At 46.5% G+C, this 26,020-nt stretch overlaps 1 protein-coding gene across 1 annotated transcript in view; it reads left to right on the forward strand.

The window, feature by feature from the left end:
- Window positions 1-26,020, forward strand: part of arid4b (AT-rich interaction domain 4B) — a 232,979-nt gene that overhangs the window by 55,949 nt on the left and 151,010 nt on the right. The window contains exons 4-5 of the mRNA XM_046290716.1: window positions 19,671-19,736; window positions 19,912-20,002. Coding sequence (XP_046146672.1) covers window positions 19,671-19,736; window positions 19,912-20,002 — 157 coding nt within the window. The remainder of the gene's footprint in view (window positions 1-19,670; window positions 19,737-19,911; window positions 20,003-26,020) is intronic.

Genomic DNA, 26,020 nt, shown 5'->3' on the forward strand with positions numbered 1-26,020 from the left:
CTGGATGGTCTTCAGAGATAGATGGGAGGGGTTGAATGGAGCTGAAGGGACTGGATGGTCTTCAGAGATAGATGGGAGGGGTTGAATGGAGCTGAAGGGACTGGATGGTCTTCAGAGATAGATGGGAGGGGTTGAATGGAGCTGAAGGGACTGGATGGTCTTCAGAGATAGATGGGAGGGGTTGAATGGAGCTGAAGGGACTGGATGGTCTTCAGAGATAGATGGGAGGGGTTAAATGGAGCTGAAGGGACTGGATGGTCTTCAGAGATAGATGGGAGGGGTTGAATGGAGCTGAAGGGACTGGATGGTCTTCAGAGATAGATGGGAGGGGTTGAATGGAGCTGAAGGGACTGGATGGTCTTCAGAGATAGATGGGAGGGGTTGAATGGAGCTGAAGGGACTGGATGGTCTTCAGAGATAGATGGGAGGGGTTGAATGGAGCTGAAGGGTGGGACTGGATGGTCTTCAGAGATAGATGGGAGGGGTTGAATGGAGCTGAAGGGGGGGACTGGATGGTCTTCAGAGATAGATGGGAGGGGTTGAATGGAGCTGAAGGGGGGACTGGATGGTCTTCAGAGATAGATGGGAGGGGTTGAATGGAGCTGAAGGGGGGGACTGGATGGTCTTCAGAGATAGATGGGAGGGGTTTAATGGAGCTGAAGGGACTGGATGGTCTTCAGAGATAGATGGGAGGGGTTTAATGGAGCTGAAGGGACTGGATGGTCTTCAGAGATAGATGGGAGGGGTTTAATGGAGCTGAAGGGACTGGATGGTCTTCAGAGATAGATGGGAGGGTTGAATGGAGCTGCAGGGTGGGACTGGATGGTCTTCAGAGATAGATGGGAGGGTTGAATGGAGCTGCAGGGTGGGACTGGATGGTCTTCAGAGATAGATGGGAGGGTTGAATGGAGCTGCAGGGTGGGACTGGATGGTCTTCAGAGATAGATGGGAGGGTTGAATGGAGCTGCAGGGTGGGACTGGATGGTCTTCAGAGATAGATGGGAGGGGTTGAATGGAGCTTAATGGTGGGACTGGATGGTCTTCAGAGATAGATGGGAGGGGTTGAATGGAGCTTAATGGTGGGACTGGATGGTCTTCAGAGATAGATGGGAGGGGTTTAGCAGACGCTCTGGATAATAATACATGGGAGGGGTTGAATGGAGCTTAATGGTGGGACTGGATGGTGTTCAGAGATAGATGGGAGGGGTTGAATGGAGCTTAATGGTGGGACTGGATGGTCTTCAGAGATAGATGGGAGGGGTTGAATGGAGCTTAATGGTGGGACTGGATGGTCTTCAGAGATAGATGGGAGGGGTTGAATGGAGCTTAATGGTGGGACTGGATGGTCTTCAGAGATAGATGGGAGGGTTGAATGGAGCTTAATGGTGGGACTGGATGGTCTTCAGAGATAGATGGGAGGGGTTGAATGGAGCTTAATGGTGGGACTGGATGGTCTTCAGAGATAGATGGGAGGGGTTGAATGGAGCTTAATGGTGGGACTGGATGGTGTTGAGAGATACATGGGAGGGGTTGAATGGAGCTTAATGGTGGGACTGGATGGTGTTGAGAGATACATGGGAGGGGTTGAATGGAGCTTAATGGTGGGACTGGATGGTCTTCAGAGATAGATGGGAGGGGTTGAACAGAGCTGAAGGGACTGGATGGTGTTGAGAGATAGATGGGAGGGGTTGAATGGAGCTTAATGGTGGGACTGGATGGTGTTGAGAGATAGATGGGAGGGTTGAATGGAGCTTAATGGTGGGACTGGATGGTCTTCAGAGATAGATGGGAGGGGTTGAACAGAGCTGAAGGGACTGGATGGTGTTGAGAGATAGATGGGAGGGGTTGAATGGAGCTTAATGGTGGGACTGGATGGTGTTGAGAGATAGATGGGAGGGGTTGAATGGAGCTTAATGGTGGGACTGGATGGTCTTCAGAGATAGATGGGAGGGGTTGAATGGAGCTTAATGGTGGGACTGGATGGTCTTCAGAGATAGATGGGAGGGGTTGAATGGAGCTTAATGGTGGGACTGGATGGTGTTGAGAGATAGATGGGAGGGGTTGAATGGAGCTTAATGGTGGGACTGGATGGTGTTGAGAGATAGATAGGAGGGGTTGAATGGAGCTGAAGGGGGGGACTGGATGGTCTTCAGAGATAGATGGGAGGGGTTGAATGGAGCTTAATGGTGGGACTGGATGGTGTTCAGAGATAGATAGGAGGGGTTGAATGGAGCTTAATGGTGGGACTGGATGGTCTTCAGAGATAGATGGGAGGGTTGAATGGAGCTTAATGGTGGGACTGGATGGTGTTGAGAGATAGATAGGAGGGGTTGAATGGAGCTTAATGGTGGGACTGGATGGTCTTCAGAGATAGATGGGAGGGGTTGAATGGAGCTTAATGGTGGGACTGGATGGTGTAGAGATAGATGGGAGGGGTTGAATGGAGCTTAATGGTGGGACTGGATGGTGTTCAGAGATAGATGGGAGGGGTTGAATGGAGCTTAATGGTGGGACTGGATGGTGTTCAGAGATAGATGGGAGGGGTTGAATGGAGCTTAATGGTGGGACTGGATGGTGTAGAGATAGATAGGAGGGGTTGAATGGAGCTGAAGGGGGGGGCTGGATGGTCTTCAGAGATAGATGGGAGGGGTTGAATGGAGCTTAATGGTGGGACTGGATGGTGTTCAGAGATAGATAGGAGGGGTTGAATGGAGCTTAATGGTGGGACTGGATGGTCTTCAGAGATAGATGGGAGGGGTTGAATGGAGCTTAATGGTGGGACTGGATGGTGTTGAGAGATAGATAGGAGGGGTTGAATGGAGCTTAATGGTGGGACTGGATGGTCTTCAGAGATAGATGGGAGGGGTTGAATGGAGCTTAATGGTGGGACTGGATGGTGTTGAGAGATAGATGGGAGGAGTTGAATGGAGCTTAATGGTGGGACTGGATGGTGTTGAGAGATAGATGGGAGGGGTTGAATGGAGCTTAATGGTGGGACTGGATGGTGTTCAGAGATAGATGGGAGGGGTTGAATGGAGCTTAATGGTGGGACTGGATGGTGTAGAGATAGATAGGAGGGGTTGAATGGAGCTTAATGGTGGGACTGGATGGTGTAGAGATAGATGGGAGGGTTGAATGGAGCTTAATGGTGGGACTGGATGGTGTTCAGAGATAGATGGGAGGGGTTGAATGGAGCTTAATGGTGGGACTGGATGGTGTTCAGAGATAGATGGGAGGGTTGAATGGAGCTTAATGGTGGGACTGGATGGTGTAGAGATAGATAGGAGGGGTTGAATGGAGCTTAATGGTGGGACTGGATGGTGTAGAGATAGATGGGAGGGGTTGAATGGAGCTTAATGGTGGGACTGGATGGTGTTCAGAGATAGATGGGAGGGGTTGAATGGAGCTTAATGGTGGGACTGGATGGTGTTCAGAGATAGATGGGAGGGTTGAATGGAGCTTAATGGTGGGACTGGATGGTCTTCAGAGATAGATGGGAGGGTTGAATGGAGCTTAATGGTGGGACTGGATGGTGTTGAGAGATAGATGGGAGGAGTTGAATGGAGCTTAATGGTGGGACTGGATGGTGTTGAGAGATAGATGGGAGGGGTTGAATGGAGCTTAATGGTGGGACTGGATGGTGTTCAGAGATAGATGGGAGGAGTTGAATGGAGCTTAATGGTGGGACTGGATGGTGTTGAGAGATAGATGGGAGGGGTTGAATGGAGCTTAATGGTGGGACTGGATGGTGTAGAGATAGATGGGAGGGGTTGAATGGAGCTTAATGGTGGGACTGGATGGTGTTCAGAGATAGATGGGAGGGGTTGAATGGAGCTTAATGGTGGGACTGGATGGTGTTCAGAGATAGATGGGAGGGGTTGAATGGAGCTAAAGGGACTGGATGGTGTTGAGAGATAGATGGGAGGGGTTGAATGGAGCTTAATGGTGGGACTGGATGGTCTTCAGAGATAGATGGGAGGGGTTTAGCAGACGCTCTGGATAATAATACATGGGAGGGGTTGAATGGAGCTTAATGGTGGGACTGGATGGTGTTCAGAGATAGATGGGAGGGGTTGAATGGAGCTTAATGGTGGGACTGGATGGTCTTCAGAGATAGATGGGAGGGGTTGAATGGAGCTTAATGGTGGGACTGGATGGTCTTCAGAGATAGATGGGAGGGGTTGAATGGAGCTTAATGGTGGGACTGGATGGTCTTCAGAGATAGATGGGAGGGGTTGAATGGAGCTTAATGGTGGGACTGGATGGTCTTCAGAGATAGATGGGAGGGGTTGAATGGAGCTTAATGGTGGGACTGGATGGTCTTCAGAGATAGATGGGAGGGGTTGAATGGAGCTTAATGGTGGGACTGGATGGTGTTGAGAGATACATGGGAGGGGTTGAATGGAGCTTAATGGTGGGACTGGATGGTGTTGAGAGATACATGGGAGGGGTTGAATGGAGCTTAATGGTGGGACTGGATGGTCTTCAGAGATAGATGGGAGGGGTTGAACAGAGCTGAAGGGACTGGATGGTGTTGAGAGATAGATGGGAGGGGTTGAATGGAGCTTAATGGTGGGACTGGATGGTGTTGAGAGATAGATGGGAGGGGTTGAATGGAGCTTAATGGTGGGACTGGATGGTCTTCAGAGATAGATGGGAGGGGTTGAACAGAGCTGAAGGGACTGGATGGTGTTGAGAGATAGATGGGAGGGTTGAATGGAGCTTAATGGTGGGACTGGATGGTGTTGAGAGATAGATGGGAGGGGTTGAATGGAGCTTAATGGTGGGACTGGATGGTCTTCAGAGATAGATGGGAGGGGTTGAATGGAGCTTAATGGTGGGACTGGATGGTCTTCAGAGATAGATGGGAGGGGTTGAATGGAGCTTAATGGTGGGACTGGATGGTGTTGAGAGATAGATGGGAGGGGTTGAATGGAGCTTAATGGTGGGACTGGATGGTGTTGAGAGATAGATAGGAGGGGTTGAATGGAGCTGAAGGGGGGGACTGGATGGTGTTGAGAGATAGATAGGAGGGGTTGAATGGAGCTTAATGGTGGGACTGGATGGTCTTCAGAGATAGATGGGAGGGGTTGAATGGAGCTTAATGGTGGGACTGGATGGTGTAGAGATAGATGGGAGGGGTTGAATGGAGCTTAATGGTGGGACTGGATGGTGTTCAGAGATAGATGGGAGGGGTTGAATGGAGCTTAATGGTGGGACTGGATGGTGTTCAGAGATAGATGGGAGGGGTTGAATGGAGCTTAATGGTGGGACTGGATGGTGTAGAGATAGATAGGAGGGGTTGAATGGAGCTGAAGGGGGGGACTGGATGGTCTTCAGAGATAGATGGGAGGGGTTGAATGGAGCTTAATGGTGGGACTGGATGGTGTTCAGAGATAGATAGGAGGGGTTGAATGGAGCTTAATGGTGGGACTGGATGGTCTTCAGAGATAGATGGGAGGGGTTGAATGGAGCTTAATGGTGGGACTGGATGGTGTTGAGAGATAGATAGGAGGGGTTGAATGGAGCTTAATGGTGGGACTGGATGGTCTTCAGAGATAGATGGGAGGGTTGAATGGAGCTTAATGGTGGGACTGGATGGTGTTGAGAGATAGATGGGAGGAGTTGAATGGAGCTTAATGGTGGGACTGGATGGTGTTGAGAGATAGATGGGAGGGGTTGAATGGAGCTTAATGGTGGGACTGGATGGTGTTCAGAGATAGATGGGAGGGGTTGAATGGAGCTTAATGGTGGGACTGGATGGTGTAGAGATAGATAGGAGGGGTTGAATGGAGCTTAATGGTGGGACTGGATGGTGTAGAGATAGATGGGAGGGGTTGAATGGAGCTTAATGGTGGGACTGGATGGTGTTCAGAGATAGATGGGAGGGGTTGAATGGAGCTTAATGGTGGGACTGGATGGTGTTCAGAGATAGATGGGAGGGGTTGAATGGAGCTTAATGGTGGGACTGGATGGTGTAGAGATAGATAGGAGGGGTTGAATGGAGCTTAATGGTGGGACTGGATGGTGTAGAGATAGATGGGAGGGTTGAATGGAGCTTAATGGTGGGACTGGATGGTGTTCAGAGATAGATGGGAGGGGTTGAATGGAGCTTAATGGTGGGACTGGATGGTGTTCAGAGATAGATGGGAGGGTTGAATGGAGCTTAATGGTGGGACTGGATGGTCTTCAGAGATAGATGGGAGGGGTTGAATGGAGCTTAATGGTGGGACTGGATGGTGTTGAGAGATAGATGGGAGGAGTTGAATGGAGCTTAATGGTGGGACTGGATGGTGTTGAGAGATAGATGGGAGGGGTTGAATGGAGCTTAATGGTGGGACTGGATGGTGTTCAGAGATAGATGGGAGGAGTTGAATGGAGCTTAATGGTGGGACTGGATGGTGTTGAGAGATAGATGGGAGGGGTTGAATGGAGCTTAATGGTGGGACTGGATGGTGTAGAGATAGATGGGAGGGGTTGAATGGAGCTTAATGGTGGGACTGGATGGTGTTCAGAGATAGATGGGAGGGGTTGAATGGAGCTTAATGGTGGGACTGGATGGTGTTCAGAGATAGATGGGAGGGTTGAATGGAGCTTAATGGTGGGACTGGATGGTGTAGAGATAGATAGGAGGGGTTGAATGGAGCTTAATGGTGGGACTGGATGGTGTAGAGATAGATGGGAGGGGTTGAATGGAGCTTAATGGTGGGACTGGATGGTCTTCAGAGATAGATGGGAGGGGTTGAATGGAGCTTAATGGTGGGACTGGATGGTCTTCAGAGATAGATGGGAGGGGTTGAATGGAGCTTAATGGTGGGACTGGATGGTGTTGAGAGATACATGGGAGGGGTTGAATGGAGCTTAATGGTGGGACTGGATGGTGTTGAGAGATACATGGGAGGGGTTGAATGGAGCTTAATGGTGGGACTGGATGGTCTTCAGAGATAGATGGGAGGGTTGAACAGAGCTGAAGGGACTGGATGGTGTTGAGAGATAGATGGGAGGGGTTGAATGGAGCTTAATGGTGGGACTGGATGGTGTTGAGAGATAGATGGGAGGGGTTGAATGGAGCTTAATGGTGGGACTGGATGGTCTTCAGAGATAGATGGGAGGGGTTGAACAGAGCTGAAGGGACTGGATGGTGTTGAGAGATAGATGGGAGGGGTTGAATGGAGCTTAATGGTGGGACTGGATGGTGTTGAGAGATAGATGGGAGGGGTTGAATGGAGCTTAATGGTGGGACTGGATGGTCTTCAGAGATAGATGGGAGGGGTTGAATGGAGCTTAATGGTGGGACTGGATGGTCTTCAGAGATAGATGGGAGGGTTGAATGGAGCTTAATGGTGGGACTGGATGGTGTTGAGAGATAGATGGGAGGGGTTGAATGGAGCTTAATGGTGGGACTGGATGGTGTTGAGAGATAGATAGGAGGGGTTGAATGGAGCTGAAGGGGGGGACTGGATGGTCTTCAGAGATAGATGGGAGGGGTTGAATGGAGCTTAATGGTGGGACTGGATGGTGTTCAGAGATAGATAGGAGGGGTTGAATGGAGCTTAATGGTGGGACTGGATGGTCTTCAGAGATAGATGGGAGGGGTTGAATGGAGCTTAATGGTGGGACTGGATGGTGTTGAGAGATAGATAGGAGGGGTTGAATGGAGCTTAATGGTGGGACTGGATGGTGTAGAGATAGATGGGAGGGGTTGAATGGAGCTTAATGGTGGGACTGGATGGTGTTCAGAGATAGATGGGAGGGGTTGAATGGAGCTTAATGGTGGGACTGGATGGTGTTCAGAGATAGATGGGAGGGGTTGAATGGAGCTTAATGGTGGGACTGGATGGTGTAGAGATAGATAGGAGGGGTTGAATGGAGCTGAAGGGGGGGACTGGATGGTCTTCAGAGATAGATGGGAGGGGTTGAATGGAGCTTAATGGTGGGACTGGATGGTGTTCAGAGATAGATAGGAGGGGTTGAATGGAGCTTAATGGTGGGACTGGATGGTCTTCAGAGATAGATGGGAGGGGTTGAATGGAGCTTAATGGTGGGACTGGATGGTGTTGAGAGATAGATAGGAGGGGTTGAATGGAGCTTAATGGTGGGACTGGATGGTCTTCAGAGATAGATGGGAGGGGTTGAATGGAGCTTAATGGTGGGACTGGATGGTGTTGAGAGATAGATGGGAGGAGTTGAATGGAGCTTAATGGTGGGACTGGATGGTGTTGAGAGATAGATGGGAGGGGTTGAATGGAGCTTAATGGTGGGACTGGATGGTGTTCAGAGATAGATGGGAGGGGTTGAATGGAGCTTAATGGTGGGACTGGATGGTGTAGAGATAGATAGGAGGGGTTGAATGGAGCTTAATGGTGGGACTGGATGGTGTAGAGATAGATGGGAGGGGTTGAATGGAGCTTAATGGTGGGACTGGATGGTGTTCAGAGATAGATGGGAGGGGTTGAATGGAGCTTAATGGTGGGACTGGATGGTGTTCAGAGATAGATGGGAGGGGTTGAATGGAGCTTAATGGTGGGACTGGATGGTGTAGAGATAGATAGGAGGGGTTGAATGGAGCTTAATGGTGGGACTGGATGGTGTAGAGATAGATGGGAGGGGTTGAATGGAGCTTAATGGTGGGACTGGATGGTGTTCAGAGATAGATGGGAGGGGTTGAATGGAGCTTAATGGTGGGACTGGATGGTGTTCAGAGATAGATGGGAGGGGTTGAATGGAGCTTAATGGTGGGACTGGATGGTCTTCAGAGATAGATGGGAGGGGTTGAATGGAGCTTAATGGTGGGACTGGATGGTGTTGAGAGATAGATGGGAGGAGTTGAATGGAGCTTAATGGTGGGACTGGATGGTGTTGAGAGATAGATGGGAGGGGTTGAATGGAGCTTAATGGTGGGACTGGATGGTGTTCAGAGATAGATGGGAGGAGTTGAATGGAGCTTAATGGTGGGACTGGATGGTGTTGAGAGATAGATGGGAGGGGTTGAATGGAGCTTAATGGTGGGACTGGATGGTGTAGAGATAGATGGGAGGGGTTGAATGGAGCTTAATGGTGGGACTGGATGGTGTAGAGATAGATGGGAGGGGTTGAATGGAGCTTAATGGTGGGACTGGATGGTGTTCAGAGATAGATGGGAGGGGTTGAATGGAGCTTAATGGTGGGACTGGATGGTGTAGAGATAGATAGGAGGGGTTGAATGGAGCTTAATGGTGGGACTGGATGGTGTAGAGATAGATGGGAGGGGTTGAATGGAGCTTAATGGTGGGACTGGATGGTGTTCAGAGATAGATGGGAGGGGTTGAATGGAGCTTAATGGTGGGACTGGATGGTGTTCAGAGATAGATGGGAGGGGTTGAATGGAGCTTAATGGTGGGACTGGATGGTGTAGAGATAGATAGGAGGGGTTGAATGGAGCTTAATGGTGGGACTGGATGGTGTAGAGATAGATAGGAGGGGTTGAATGGAGCTTAATGGTGGGACTGGATGGTGTTGAGAGATAGATGGGAGGGGTTGAATGGAGCTTAATGGTGGGACTGGATGGTGTAGAGATAGATAGGAGGGGTTGAATGGAGCTTAATGGTGGGACTGGATGGTGTAGAGATAGATAGGAGGGGTTGAATGGAGCTTAATGGTGGGACTGGATGGTGTAGAGATAGATAGGAGGGGTTGAATGGAGCTTAATGGTGGGACTGGATGGTGTAGAGATAGATAGGAGGGGTTGAATGGAGCTTAATGGTGGGACTGGATGGTGTAGAGATAGATAGGAGGGGTTGAATGGAGCTTAATGGTGGGACTGGATGGTGTAGAGATAGATAGGAGGGGTTGAATGGAGCTTAATGGTGGGACTGGATGGTGTAGAGATAGATAGGAGGGGTTGAATGGAGCTTAATGGTGGGACTGGATGGTGTAGAGATAGATAGGAGGGGTTGAATGGAGCTTAATGGTGGGACTGGATGGTGTTGAGAGATAGATGGGAGGGGTTGAATGGAGCTTAATGGTGGGACTGGATGGTGTTGAGAGATAGATGGGAGGGGTTGAATGGAGCTTAATGGTGGGACTGGATGGTCTTCAGAGATAGATGGGAGGGGTTGAATGGAGCTTAATGGTGGGACTGGATGGTGTTGAGAGATAGATGGGAGGGGTTGAATGGAGCTTAATGGTGGGACTGGATGGTCTTCAGAGATAGATGGGAGGGGTTGAACAGAGCTGAAGGATGGGACTGGATGTTCTTCAGAGATAGATGGGAGGGTTGAATGGAGCTTAATGGTGGGACTGGATGGTCTTCAGAGATAGATGGGAGGGGTTGAATGGAGCTTAATGGTGGGACTGGATGGTCTTCAAAGATAGATGGGAGGGGTTGAATGGAGCTTAATGGTGGGACTGGATGGTCTTCAGAGATAGATGGGAGGGGTTAAATGGAGCTTAATGGTGGGACTGGATGGTCTTCAAAGATAGATGGGAGGGGTTGAATGGAGCTTAATGGTGGGACTGGATGGTCTTCAAAGATAGATGGGAGGGGTTGAATGGAGCTTAATGGTGGGACTGGATGGTCTTCAAAGATAGATGGGAGGGGTTGAATGGAGCTTAATGGTGGGACTGGATGGTCTTCAGAGATAGATGGGAGGGGTTGAATGGAGCTTAATGGTGGGACTGGATGGTCTTCAGAGATAGATGGGAGGGGTTGAATGGAGCTTAATGGTGGGACTGGATGGTCTTCAGAGATAGATGGGAGGGGTTGAATGGAGCTTAATGGTGGGACTGGATGGTCTTCAGAGATAGATGGGAGGGGTTGAATGGAGCTGAAGGGTGGGACTGGATGGTGTAGAGATAGATGGGAGGGGTTGAATGGAGCTTAATGGTGGGACTGGATGGTCTTCAAAGATAGATGGGAGGGGTTGAATGGAGCTGAAGGGTGGGACTGGATGGTGTAGAGATAGATGGGAGGAGTTGAATGGAGCTTAATGGTGGGACTGGATGGTGTAGAGATAGATGGGAGGGGTTGAATGGAGCTGAAGGGTGGGACTGGATGGTGTAGAGATAGATGGGAGGAGTTGAATGGAGCTTAATGGTGGGACCGGATGGCGTAGAGATAGATGGGAGGAGTTGAATGGAGCTTAATGGTGGGACTGGATGGTCTTCAGAGATAGATGGGAGGGGTTGAATGGAGCTGAAGGGTGGGACTGGATGGTCTTCAGAGATAGATGGGAGGGGTTGAATGGAGTTCAATGGTGGGACTAATAACAACAAGACAACTCATGTAAAATATACCGTGTCCGTAAAATATATATAGATTTAAGAACTTTTGTCAAACAGGGTGGACATCAGAAATAGATGGGAGAGGTTGAGGGTAGAGGAATGCCAGGATTAAAAACGAACAAAATATAACCATTGTAAAATATACTGTGTCCGTAAAACGTATATAGTGTATATATATTAGTAAAACGTATATAGTGTGTATATATTAGTAAAATGTATATATTGTGTATATATTAGTAAAACGTGTATAGTGTATATATATATTAGTAAAACGTATATAGTGTGTATATATTAGTAAAACGTATATAGTGTGTATATATTAGTAAAACGTATATAGTGTGTATATATTAGTAAAACGTATATAGTGTGTATATATTAGTAAAACGTATATAGTGTGTATATATTAGTAAAACGTATATAGTGTGTATATATTCGTAAAACGTATATAGTGTATATATACTAGTAAAACGTATATAGTGTGTATATATTAGTAAAATGTATATAGTGTGTATATATTAGTAAAACGTATATAGTGTATATATATTAGTAAAACGTATATAGTGTATATATATTAGTAAAACGTATATAGTGTATATATATTAGTAAAACGTGTATATATATTAGTAAAACGTATATAGTGTGTATATATTATTAAAACGTATATAGTGTGTATATATTAGTAAAACGTATGTATTGTGTATATATATTAGTAAAACGTATATAGTGTATATATATTAGTAAAACGTATATAGTGTGTATATGTTAGTAAAACGTATTTAGTGTGTATATATTAGTAAAACGTATATAGTGTGTATATATTAGTAAAACGTATATAGTTTGTATATATTAGTAAAACGTATATAGTGTGTATATATTAGTAAAACGTATATAGTGTATATATATTAGTAAAACGTATATAGTGTGTATATATTAGTAAAACGTATATAGTGTGTATATATTAGTAACGTATATAGTGTGTATATATTAGTAAAACGTATATAGTGTGTATATATTAGTGAAACGTATATAGTGTGTATATATTAGTAAAACGTATATAGTGTGTATATATTAGTAAAACGTATATAGTGTGTATATATTAGTAACGTATATAGTGTGTATATATTAGTAAAACGTATATAGTGTGTATATATTAGTGAAACGTATATAGTGTGTATAAGCTGGAAGTAGAAGCCTACGTGTTATTGTCCATTAGTTTTATCCAGTTAGTGGAAAATAATAAAGGAAAATATATTTAAAAAATAAAACATACAGTACCAGTCTAAAGTTTGGACACACCTACTCATTCCAGGGTTTTTCTTATTTTGGACTATTTTCAACAATGTAGAATTTCTTTCCTTCTTAATGCATTTGAGCCAGTCGGTTGTGTTGTGACAAGGTAATGGTGGTATACAGAAGATAGCCCTATTTGGTAAAACAGTCCATATTATGGCAAGAACAGCTCAAATAAGTAAAGGGAAACGACAGTCCGTCATTACTTTAAGACATGAAGGTCAGTCAATACGGAAAGTTTCAAGGACTTTGAAAGTTTCTTCAAGTGCAGTCGCAAAAACCATCAAGCGCTATGATGAAACTGGCTTTCATGAGGACCACCACAAGAAAAGAAGACCCAGAGTTACCTCTGCTGCAGAGGATACGTTCAAGTAATATCTCAACATCAACTGTTCATTGGAGACTTTGTGAATCAGGCCTTCCTGGTCGAATTGCTGCAAAGAAACCACTACTAATGGACACCAATAAGAAGAAGAGACTTTCCTGGGCCAAGAAACATGAGCAATGGGCATTAGACCAGTGGAAATCTGTCTTTTGTGTCATGCAGGTGAAAGAGGACCCAAAAGCGACTTAACAGAAACAGAGTTTATTCAAGTCCAAACAGAAAACGACAAATCCTGAATCCTTAACAGGAAATGTCCAAACAGGGAATAACAGAAATCCTCTAGTCTGTAGAGGGGAATAACAGGAGAAGCGGCCACAGACTGCAGGTCGCTCCGGGTAGGCGCAGGCCGTAGCTGACAGAGACACCTGCTCACACGCAGCATCTGATGAAGGCAAAAAACACGACAGGACAGGGCGATACACAATCACAGCACGGTGAATTCTAAACAAGGAACCGACAGGACAGGAACGGAACACAAAGGAAGAAATAGGGACTCTAATCAGGGGAAAGGATCGGGAACAGGTGTGGGAAGACTAAATGATGATTAGGGGAATAGGAACAGCTGGGAGCAGGAACGGAACGATAGAGAGAAGAGAGAGCGAGAGAGTGAGAGAGGGAGGGGAGAGAGAGGGATAGAAAGAGGGAAAGAACCTAATAAGACCAGCAGAGGGAAACGAATAGAATGGGGAGCACAGGGACAAGACATGATAATAAATGACAAACATGACAGTACCCCCACTCACCGAGCGCCTCCTGGCGCACTCGAGGAGGAATCCTGGCAGCAACGGAGGAAATCATCGATGAGTGAACGGTCCAGCACGTCCCGAGACGGAACCCAACTCCTCTCCTCAGGACCGTAACCCTCCCAATCCACTAAGTATTGGTGACCCCGTCCCCGAGAACGCATGTCCATGATCTTATGTACCTTGTAAATAGGTGCGCTCTCGACAAGGACGGGAGGGGGAGGGAAGACGAACGGGGTGCGAAGAAAGGGCTTAACACAGGAGACATGGAAGACAGGATGGACGCGACGAAGATGTCGCGGAAGAAGCAGTCGCACAGCGACAGGATTGACGACCTGGGAGACACGGAACGGACCAATGAACCGCGGAGTCAACTTACGAGAAGCTGTCGTAAGAGGAAGGTTGCGAGTGGAAAGCCACACTCTCTGGCCGCAACAATACCTTGGACTCTTAATCCTGCGTTTATTGGCGGCTCTCACCGTCTGTGCCCTGTAACGGCAAAGTGCAGACCTCACCCTCCTCCAGGTGCGCTCACAACGTTGGACAAACGCTGAGCGGAGGGAACGCTGGACTCGGCAAGCTGGGATGAGAACAGAGGAGGCTGGTAACCCAGACTACTCTGAAACGGAGATAACCCGGTAGCAGACGAAGGAAGCGAATTGTGAGCGTATTCTGCCCAGGGGAGCTGTTCTGCCCAAGACGCAGGGTTTCTGAAAGAAAGGCTGCGTAGTATGCGACCAATCGTCTGATTGGCCCTCTCTGCTTGACCGTTAGACTGGGGATGAAACCCGGAAGAGAGACTGACGGACGCACCAATCAAACGACAGAACTCCCTCCAAAACTGTGACGTGAATTGCGGGCCTCTGTCTGAAACGGCGTCTAACGGGAGGCCATGAATTCTGAATACATTCTCAATAATGATTTGTGCCGTCTCCTTAGCGGAAGGAAGTTTAGCGAGGGGAATGAAATGTGCCGCCTTAGAGAACCTATCGACAACCGTAAGAATCACAGTCTTCCCCGCAGACAAAGGCAGACCGGTAATGAAGTCTAAGGCGATGTGAGACCATGGTCGAGAAGGAATGGGAAGCGGTCTGAGACGACCGGCAGGAGGAGAGTTACCCGACTTAGTCTGCGCGCAGTCCGAACAAGCAGCCACGAAACGGCGCGTGTCACGCTCCTGAGTCGGCCACCAAAAGCGCTGGCGAATAGACGCAAGAGTGCCTCGAACACCGGGATGACCAGCTAACTTGGCAGAGTGAGCCCACTGAAGAACAGCCAGACGAGTGGAAACAGGAACGAAAAGGAGGTTACTAGGACAAGCGCGCGGCGACGCAGTGTGCGTGAGTGCTTGCTTAACCTGTCTTTCAATTCCCCAGACTGTTAACCCGACAACACGCCCATAAGGAAGAATCCCCTCGGGATCAGTAGAAGCCACAGAAGAACTAAACAGACGGGATAAGGCATCAGGCTTGGTGTTCTTGCTACCCGGACGGTAAGAAATCACAAACTCGAAACGAGCGAAAAACAACGCCCAACGAGCTTGACGGGCATTAAGTCGTTTGGCAGAACGGATGTACTCAAGGTTCTTATGGTCTGTCCAAACGACAAAAGGAACGGTCGCCCCTCCAACCACTGTCGCCATTCGCCTAGGGCTAAGCGGATGGCGAGCAGTTCACGGTTACCCACATCATAGTTGCGCTCAGATGGCGACAGGCGATGAGAAAAATAAGCGCAAGGATGAACCTTATCGTCAGACTGGAAGCGCTGGGATAGAATGGCTCCCACGCCTACCTCTGAAGCGTCAACCTCGACAATGAATTGTCTAGTGACGTCAGGAGTAACGAGGATAGGAGCGGACGTAAAACGTTCTTTTAGAAGATCAAAAGCTCCCTGGGCGGAACCGGACCACTTAAAACACGTCTTGACAGAAGTAAGAGCTGTGAGAGGGGCAGCAACTTGACCGAAATTACGAATGAAACGCCGATAGAAATTAGCGAAACCTAAAAAGCGCTGCAACTCGACACGTGACCTTGGAACGGGCCAATCACTGACAGCTTGGACCTTAGCGGAATCCATCTGAATGCCTTCAGCGGAAATAACGGAACCGAGAAAAGTAACGGAGGAGACATGAAAAGAGCACTTCTCAGCCTTTACGTAGAGACAATTCTCTAAAAGGCGCTGTAGAACACGTCGAACGTGCTGAACATGAATCTCGAGTGACGGAGAAAAAATCAGGATATCGTCAAGATAGACAAAAACAAAGATGTTCAGCATGTCTCTCAGAACATCATTAACTAATGCCTGAAAAACAGCTGGCGCATTGGCGAGACCGAACGGCAGAACCCGGTACTCAAAATGCCCTAACGGAGTGTTAAACGCCGTTTTCCACTCGTCCCCCTCTCTGATGCGCACGAGATGGTAAGCGTTACGAAGGTCCAACTTAGTAAAGCACCTGGCTCCCTGCAGAATCTCGAAGGCTGATGACATAAGGGGAAGCGGATAACGATTCTTAACCGTTATGTCATTCAGCCCTCGATAATCCACGCAGGGGCGCAGAGTACCGTCCTTCTTCTTAACAAAAAGAACCCCGCCCCGGCCGGAGAGGAAGAAGGCACTATGGTACCGGCGTCAAGAGACACAGACAAATAATCCTCGAGAGCCTTACGTTCGGGAGCCGACAGAGAGTATAGTCTACCTCGAGGAGGAGTGGTCCCCGGAAGGAGATCAATACTACAATCATACGACCGGTGAGGAGGAAGGGAGTTGGCTCGGGACCGACTGAAGACCGTGCGCAGATCATGATATTCCTCCGGCACTCCTGTCAAATCGCCAGGTTCCTCCTGAGAAGTAGGGACAGAAGAAACGGGAGGGATGGCAGACATTAAACACTTCACATGACAAGAAACGTTCCAGGATAGGATAGAATTACTAGACCAATTAATAGAAGGATTATGACATACTAGCCAGGGATGACCCAAAACAACAGGTGTAAACGGTGAACGGAAAATCAAAAAAGAAATAGTCTCACTGTGGTTACCAGATACTGTGAGGGTTAAAGGTAGTGTCTCAAATCTGATACTGGGAAGATGACTACCATCTAAGGCGAACATGGGCGTAGGCTTCTCTAACTCTCTGAAAGGAATGTCATGTTTCCGAACCCATGCTTCGTCCATGAAACAACCCTCAGCCCCAGAGTCTATCAAGGCACTACATGTAGCACCGAACCGGTCCAGCGTAGATGGACCGACAAAGTAGTACAGGATTTTGATGGAGAGACTTGAGTAGTTGCGCTCACCTGTAGCCCTCCGCTTACAGATGAGCTCTGGCTTTTACTGGACATGAATTAACAAAATGTCCAGCAACTCCGCAATAGAGGCACAGGCGGTTGGTGATCCTCCGTTCCCTCTCCTTAGTCGAGATGCGAATCCCTCCCAGCTGCATGGGCTCAGTCTCAAAGCCAGAGGAGGGAGATGGTTGCGATGCGGAGCAGGGAAACACCGTTGATGCGAGCTCTCTTCCACGAGCCCGGTGACGAAGATCTACCCGTCGTTCTATGCGGATGGCGAGAGCAATCAAAGAGTCCACATCTGAAGGAACCTCCCGGGAGAGAATCTCATCCTTAACCACTGCGTGGAGTCCCTCCAGAAAACGAGCGAGCAGCGCCGGCTCGTTCCACTCACTAGAGGCAGCAAGAGTGCGAAACTCAATAGAATAATCCGTTATGGACCGTTCACCTTGGCATAAGGAAGCCAGGGCCCTAGAAGCCTCCCCACCAAAAACTGAACGGTCAAAAACCCGAATCATCTCCTCTTTAAAGTTCTGGAACTTGTTAGAGCAATCAGCCCTTGCCTCCCAGATAGCTGTGCCCCATTCTCGAGCCCGGCCAGTAAGGAGTGAAATGACGTAAGCAACCCGAGCTCTCTCTAGAGTATGTGTTGGGTTGGAGAGAGAACACAATCTCACACTGCGTGAGAAAGGAGCGGCACTCAGTGGGCTGCCCGGAGTAGCAAGGTGGGTTATTAACCCTAGGTTCTGGAGGCTCGGCAGGCCAGGAAGTAACAGGTGGCACGAGACGTAGACTCTGGAACTGTCCAGAGAGGTCGGAAACCTGAGCGGCCAGGTTCTCCACGGCATGGCGAGCAGCAGACAATTCCTGCTCGTGTCTGCCGAGCATGGCTCCTTGGATCTCGACGGCAGTGTAACGAGCGTCTGAAGTCGCTGGGTCCATTCCTTGGTCGGTTCCTTCTGTCATGCAGGTGAAAGAGGACCCAAAAGCGACTTAACAGAAACAGAGTTTATTCAAGTCCAAACAGAAAACGACAAATCCTGAATCCTTAACAGGAAATGTCCAAACAGGGAATAACAGAAATCCTCTAGTCTGTAGAGGGGAATAACAGGAGAAGCGGCCACAGACTGCAGGTCGCTCCGGGTAGGCGCAGGCCGTAGCTGACAGAGACACCTGCTCACACGCAGCATCTGATGAAGGCAAAAAACACGACAGGACAGGGCGATACACAATCACAGCACGGTGAATTCTAAACAAGGAACCGACAGGACAGGAACGGAACACAAAGGAAGAAATAGGGACTCTAATCAGGGGAAAGGATCGGGAACAGGTGTGGGAAGACTAAATGATGATTAGGGGAATAGGAACAGCTGGGAGCAGGAACGGAACGATAGAGAGAAGAGAGAGCGAGAGAGTGAGAGAGGGAGGGGGAGAGAGAGGGATAGAAAGAGGGAAAGAACCTAATAAGACCAGCAGAGGGAAACGAATAGAATGGGGAGCACAGGGACAAGACATGATAATAAATGACAAACATGACATTTTGGTCTAATGAGTCCGAATTTGAGACTTTTGGTTCCAACCGCCGTGTCTTTGTGAGATGCAGAGTAGGTGAACGGATGATCTCTGCATGTGTGGTTCCCAGCGTGAAGCATGGAGGAGGTGGTGTGATTGTGCTTTGTTAGTAACACTGTCAGTGATTTATTTAGAATTCAAGCCACACTTAACCAGCATGGCTACAACAGCATTCTGCAGCAACACGCCATCCCATCTGGTTTGCGCTTAGAGTGACTATCATTTGGTTTTCAACAGGACAATGACCCAACACACATCCAGGCTGTGTTAAGGGCTATTTGACCAAGGTGGAGAGTGATGGATTGCTGCATCAGATGACCTGGCCTCCACAATCACCCGACCTCAACCCAATTGAGATGGTTTGGGATGAGTTGGACCTTTAGAGTGAAGGAAAAGCAGCCAACAAGTGCTCAGCATATGTGGGAACTCCTTCAAGACTGTTGGAAAAAGCATTGCAGGTGAAGCTGGTCGAGCAAATGCCAAGAGTGTGCAAAGCTGTCATCAATGCAAAGGGTGGCTACTTTACAGAATCTCAAATATAACATATATTTTGATTTGTTGAACACTTTTTTGTTGTTGGTTACTACATGATTCCATATGTGTTGTTTCATAGTTTTGATGTCTTCACTATTATTCTACAATGTAGAAAATAGTACAAATAAAGAAAAACCCTTGAATGAGTAGGTGTGTCCAAACTTTTGACTGGGACTGAATATCTCGCTAGTGAGTTTCCTTTTTAGACAGTTGTTATCAAGACAGTGGTTATGATCGTCACTGTTTACCGGTAACAATTTTTGGGTTCCGTTTTTCCGTTAACCGACATCTGTTATAACAGAAGGCATAACACGTCATTCGGGAAAATTCCTACATTTTCCGGCGCTCTGGCACTCTCTTACTAAAGTGGTCTGAGATAGAATGCCTATCGATTCTCACAGTGTGAAAGCAGCTCGGGCCGTCTCTCACGTCTCGTCTCACCCGTCCCAGACCTGGAGAGACAATGACGTCGTGACTATCTGTCAGGTTTTGAGTTGGTTTGATGAGGTAGGAGCAGGAGATCAGATGAGGACGTGAATTGTTTGTTTACTGACATTACTAACTCTCTAACCTTCCTCTCCCCCCTCTTCCTCTTCAGGTGACCTTTAAACCAGACCTGACCACAGCAGAGGTCCACGATGACAGCATCCAAGGCCCTCTGAAGGTACGAGACCGACCAGGCCAGCCTCAGGCCAGCCTCAAGCCACTACTGTTGTCTTATACTCTTCATTACAATTGTATCTTTTCAAGTCTACATGAAGTGATCAGGGCTTAGTCACCATAGCCAGATAAATGTCAGCCAGTATTGAATGTTAACAGCAGTATGTCTGGTCTGTCAGGTTGGTGCTGTAGTAGAGGTGAAGAACCCTGATGGAGTGTACCAGGAAGCTTCCATCAACAAGCTGACAGACTGCAGTATATACACTGTTGGTGAGTAACACGCTATCTACACTGTTGGTGAGTAACACGCTATATACACTGTTGGTGAGTAACACGCTATATACACTGTTGGTGAGTCAATTATTTTTCTTTATCTTTTTATTGGTTCTATTACTATATATACTGTTGGTGAGCACTGTTTGGCTCTATCACTATATATACTGTTGGTGAGCACTGTTTGGTTCTATCACTATATATACTGTTGGTGAGCACCATTTGGTTCTGTCTGTCACTATATATACTGTTGGTGAGCACTGTTTGGTTCTATCACTATATATACTGTTGGTGAGCACTGTTTGGTTCTATCACTATATATACTGTTGGTGAGCACTGTTTGGTTCTGTCTATCACTATATATACTGTTGGTGAGCACTGTTTGGTTCTATCACTATATATACTGTTGGTGAGCACTGTTTGGTTCTATCACTATATATACTGTTGGTGAGCACTGTTTGGTTCTATCACTATATATACTGTTGGTGAGCACTGTTTGGTTCTATCACTATATATACTGTTGGTGAGCACTGTTTGGTTCTATCACTATATATACTGTTGGTGAGCACTGTTTGGTTCTATCACTATATATACTGTTGGTGAGCACTGTTTGGCTCTATCACTATATATACTGTCGGTGAGCACTGTTTGGTTCTATCACTATATATACTGTTGGTGAGCACTGTTTGGTTCTATCACTATATATACTGTTGGTGAGCACTGTTTGGTTCTGTCTGTCACTATATATACTGTTGGTGAGCACTGTTTGGTTCTATCACTATATATACTGTTGGTGAGCACTGTTTGGTTCTATCACTATATATACTGTTGGTGAGCACTGTTTGGTTCTATCACTATATATACTGTTGGTGAGCACTGTTTGGTTCTATCACTATATATACTGTTGGTGAGCACTGTTTGGTTCTGTCTGTCACTATATATACTGTTGGTGAGCACTGTTTGGTTCTGTCTGTCACTATATATACTGTTGGTGAGCACTGTTTGGTTCTGTCTGTCACTATATATACTGTTGGTGAGCACTGTTTGGTTCTGTCTATCACTATATATACTGTTGGTGAGCACTGTTTGGTTCTATCACTATATATACTGTTGGTGAGCACTGTTTGGTTCTGTCTGTCACTATATATACTGTTGGTGAGCACTGTTTGGTTCTATCACTATATATACTGTTGGTGAGCACTGTTTGGTTCTATCACTATATATACTGTTGGTGAGCACTGTTTGGCTCTATCACTATATATACTGTCGGTGAGCACTGTTTGGTTCTATCACTATATATACTGTTGGTGAGCACTGTTTGGTTCTATCACTATATATACTGTTGGTGAGCACTGTTTGGTTCTGTCTGTCACTATATATACTGTTGGTGAGCACTGTTTGGTTCTATCACTATATATACTGTTGGTGAGCACTGTTTGGTTCTATCACTATATATACTGTTGGTGAGCACTGTTTGGTTCTATCACTATATATACTGTTGGTGAGCACTGTTTGGTTCTATCACTATATATACTGTTGGTGAGCACTGTTTGGTTCTGTCTGTCACTATATATACTGTTGGTGAGCACTGTTTGGTTCTGTCTGTCACTATATATACTGTTGGTGAGCACTGTTTGGTTCTGTCTGTCACTATATATACTGTTGGTGAGCACTGTTTGGTTCTGTCTGTCACTATATATACTGTTGGTGAGCACTGTTTGGTTCTATCACTATATATACTGTTGGTGAGCACTGTTTGGTTCTATCACTATATATACTGTTGGTGAGCACTGTTTGGTTCTGTCTATCACTATATATACTGTTGGTGAGCACTGTTTGGTTCTATCACTATATATACTGTTGGTGAGCACTGTTTGGTTCTATCACTATATATACTGTTGGTGAGCACTGTTTGGTTCTATCACTATATATACTGTTGGTGAGCACTGTTTGGTTCTATCACTATATATACTGTTGGTGAGCACTGTTTGGTTCTATCACTATATATACTGTTGGTGAGCACTGTTTGGTTCTGTCACTATATATACTGTTGGTGAGCACTGTTTGGTTCTATCACTATATATACTGTTGGTGAGCACTGTTTGGTTCTATTACTATATATACTGTTGGTGAGCACTGTTTGGTTCTATCACTATATATACTGTTGGTGAGCACTGTTTGGTTCTGTCTGTCACTATATATACTGTTGGTGAGCACTGTTTGGTTCTATCACTATATATACTGTTGGTGAGCACTGTTTGGTTCTATCACTATATATACTGTTGGTGAGCACTGTTTGGTTCTATCACTATATATACTGTTGGTGAGCACTGTTTGATTCTGTCTGTCACTATATATACTGTTGGTGAGCACTATTTGGTTCTATCACTATATATACTGTTGGTGAGCACTGTTTGGTTCTGTCACTATATATACTGAGTACTGGTGAGCACTGTTTGGTTCTATCACTATATACTCTTGGTGAGCACTGTTTGGTTCTGTCACTATATATACTGAGTACTGGTGAGCACTGTTTGGTTCTATCACTATATATACTGTTGGTGAGCACTGTTTGGTTCTGTCTATCACTATATATACTGTTGGTGAGCACTGTTTGGTTCTATCACTATATATACTGTTGGTGAGCACTGTTTGGTTCTATCACTATATATACTGTTGGTGAGCACTGTTTGGTTCTATCACTATATATACTGTTGGTGAGCACTGTTTGGTTCTATCACTATATATACTGTTGGTGAGCACTGTTTGGTTCTGTCTGTCACTATATATACTGTTGGTGAGCACTGTTTGGTTCTGTCTGTCACTATATATACTGTTGGTGAGCACTGTTTGGTTCTATCACTATATATACTGTTGGTGAGCACTGTTTGGTTCTGTCTGTCACTATATATACTGTTGGTGAGCACTGTTTGGTTCTATCACTATATATACTGTTGGTGAGTACTGTTTGGTTCTATCACTATATATACTGTTGGTGAGCACTGTTTGGTTCTGTCTGTCACTATATATACTGTTGGTGAGCACTGTTTGGTTCTGTCTGTCACTATATATACTGTTGGTGAGCACTGTTTGGTTCTATCACTATATATACTGTTGGTAAGCACTGTTTGGTTCTGTCTATCACTATATATACTGTTGGTGAGCACTGTTTGGTTCTGTCTATCACTATATATACTGTTGGTGAGCACTGTTTGGTTCTATCACTATATATACTGTTGGTAAGCACTGTTTGGTTCTATCACTATATATACTGTTGGTAAGCACTGTTTGGTTCTGTCTGTCACTATATATACTGTTGGTGAGCACTGTTTGGTTCTATCACTATATATACTGTTGGTAAGCACTGTTTGGTTCTGTCTGTCACTATATATACTGTTGGTGAGCACTGTTTGGTTCTGTCTATCACTATATATACTGTTGGTGAGCACTGTTTGGTTCTATCACTATATATACTGTTGGTAAGCACTGTTTGGTTCTATCACTATATATACTGTTGGTAAGCACTGTTTGGTTCTGTCTGTCACTATATATACTGTTGGTGAGCACTGTTTGGTTCTATCACTATATATACTGTTGGTGAGCACTGTTTGGTTCTGTCTATCACTATATACACAGAGAGGGTCTCTGAGTCTGTGCACACACCCATGCACATACACACACCGACACAACACAAACACACACCCATGCACATACACACACCCATGCACATACACACATCAACACAACACAAACACACACCCATGCACATACACACACCCATACACATACACACACCGACACAACACAAACACACACCCATACACAAACACACACCGACACAACACATACACACACCCATGCAGATACACACACCCATACACATACACACACCGACACAACACAAACACACACCCATGCACATACACACACCGACACAACACATACACACACCCATGCAGATACACACACCCATACACATACACACACCGACACAACACAAACACACACCGACACAACACAAACACACACCACATACACACACCGACACAACACAAACACACACCGACACAACACAACACACACCGACACAACACATACACACACCGACACAACACAACACACACCGACACAACACATACACACACCGACACACCACATACACACACCGACACAACACATACACACACCGACACAACACATACACACACCGACACACCACAAACACACACCCATACACAAACACACACCGACACAACACACACACACACCGACACACCACAAACACACACTGACACAACACACACACACACCGACACACCACAAACACACACCCATACACAAACACACACCGACACAACACATACACACACCGACACACCACAAACACACACCCATACACAAACACACACCGACACAACACATACACACACCGACACACCACAAACACACACCGACACAACACACACACACACCGACACACCACAAACACACACCCATACACAAACACACACCGACACAACACACACACACACCGACACAACACAAACACACACTGACACAACACAACACACACCGACACAACACACACACACACCGACACAACACAACACACACTGACACAACACAACACACACCGACACAACACATACACACACCCATACACAAACACACACCGACACACCACAAACACACACCGACACAACACAAACACACACTGACACAACACAACACACACCGACACAACACATACACACACACCACATACACACACCGACACAACACAACACACACCGACACAACACATACACACACTGACACAACACAACACACACCGACACACCACATACACACACCGACACACCACAAACACACACCGACACACCACATACACACACCGACACACCACAACACACACCGACACACCACAAACACACACCGACACACCACAAACACACACCGACACACCACAAACACACACCGACACAACACATACACACACCGACACAACACATACACACACCGACAGAGCATTCGATAAGTATTCAGACCCTCTGCCTTTCTCCACATTTTGTTACATTACAGCCGTATTCTAAAATGGATTAAATTGATAGAAAATCCTCCTCAATCTACATACCTCATAATGACAAAGCGAAAACGGGTATTTACAATGTTTACTAAATAAATAAACATATTTACATAAGTTTTCATACCCTTCTATTATGAGAATTGAAATTGAGCTCATGCTCATCCTGTTTCCATTGATCATCCTTGAGATGTTTCTACAACTTGATTAGAGTCCACCTGTGGTACATTCAATTGATTTAAAATCACATCTTATTGGTCACATACACATATTTAGCAGATGTTATTGCAGGTGTACTCCCTGTTCACCCACGACTGCGTGGCCATGCACGCCCCCAACTCAATCATCAAGTTTGCAGACGACACTACAGTGGTAGGCTTGATTAACCTCTCACTCAACGTCAACAAAACAAAGGAGATGATTGTGGACTTCAGGAAACAGCGGAGGGAACACCCCCCTATCCACATCGATGGAACAGTAATGTAGAGGGTAGTAAGTTTTAAGTTCCTCGGCGTACACATCACGGACAAACTGAATTGGTCCACTCACACTGACAGCGTCTTGAAGAAGGCGCAGCAGCGCCTCTTCAACCTCAGGAGGCTGAAGAAATTCAGCTTGTCACCAAAAACTTTTACAGATGCACAATTGAGAGCATCCTGTCGGGCTGTATCACCGCCTGGTACGGCAACTGCTCCGCCCACAACCGTAAGGCTCTCCAGAGGGTAGTGAGGTCTGCACAACGCATCACCGGGGGCAAACTACCTGCCCTCCAGGACACCTACACCACCCGTTGTTACAGGAAGGCCATAAAGATCATCAAGGACATCAACCACCCGAACCACTGCCTGTTCACCCCGCTATCATCCAGAAGGCGAGGTCAGTACAGGTGCATCAAAGCTGGGACCGAGAGACTGAAAAACAGCTTCTATCTC

The sequence above is a fragment of the Oncorhynchus gorbuscha genome, linkage group LG11 (genome assembly GCF_021184085.1).
Source record: "Oncorhynchus gorbuscha isolate QuinsamMale2020 ecotype Even-year linkage group LG11, OgorEven_v1.0, whole genome shotgun sequence".
Lineage (NCBI taxonomy): Eukaryota > Metazoa > Chordata > Actinopteri > Salmoniformes > Salmonidae > Oncorhynchus > Oncorhynchus gorbuscha.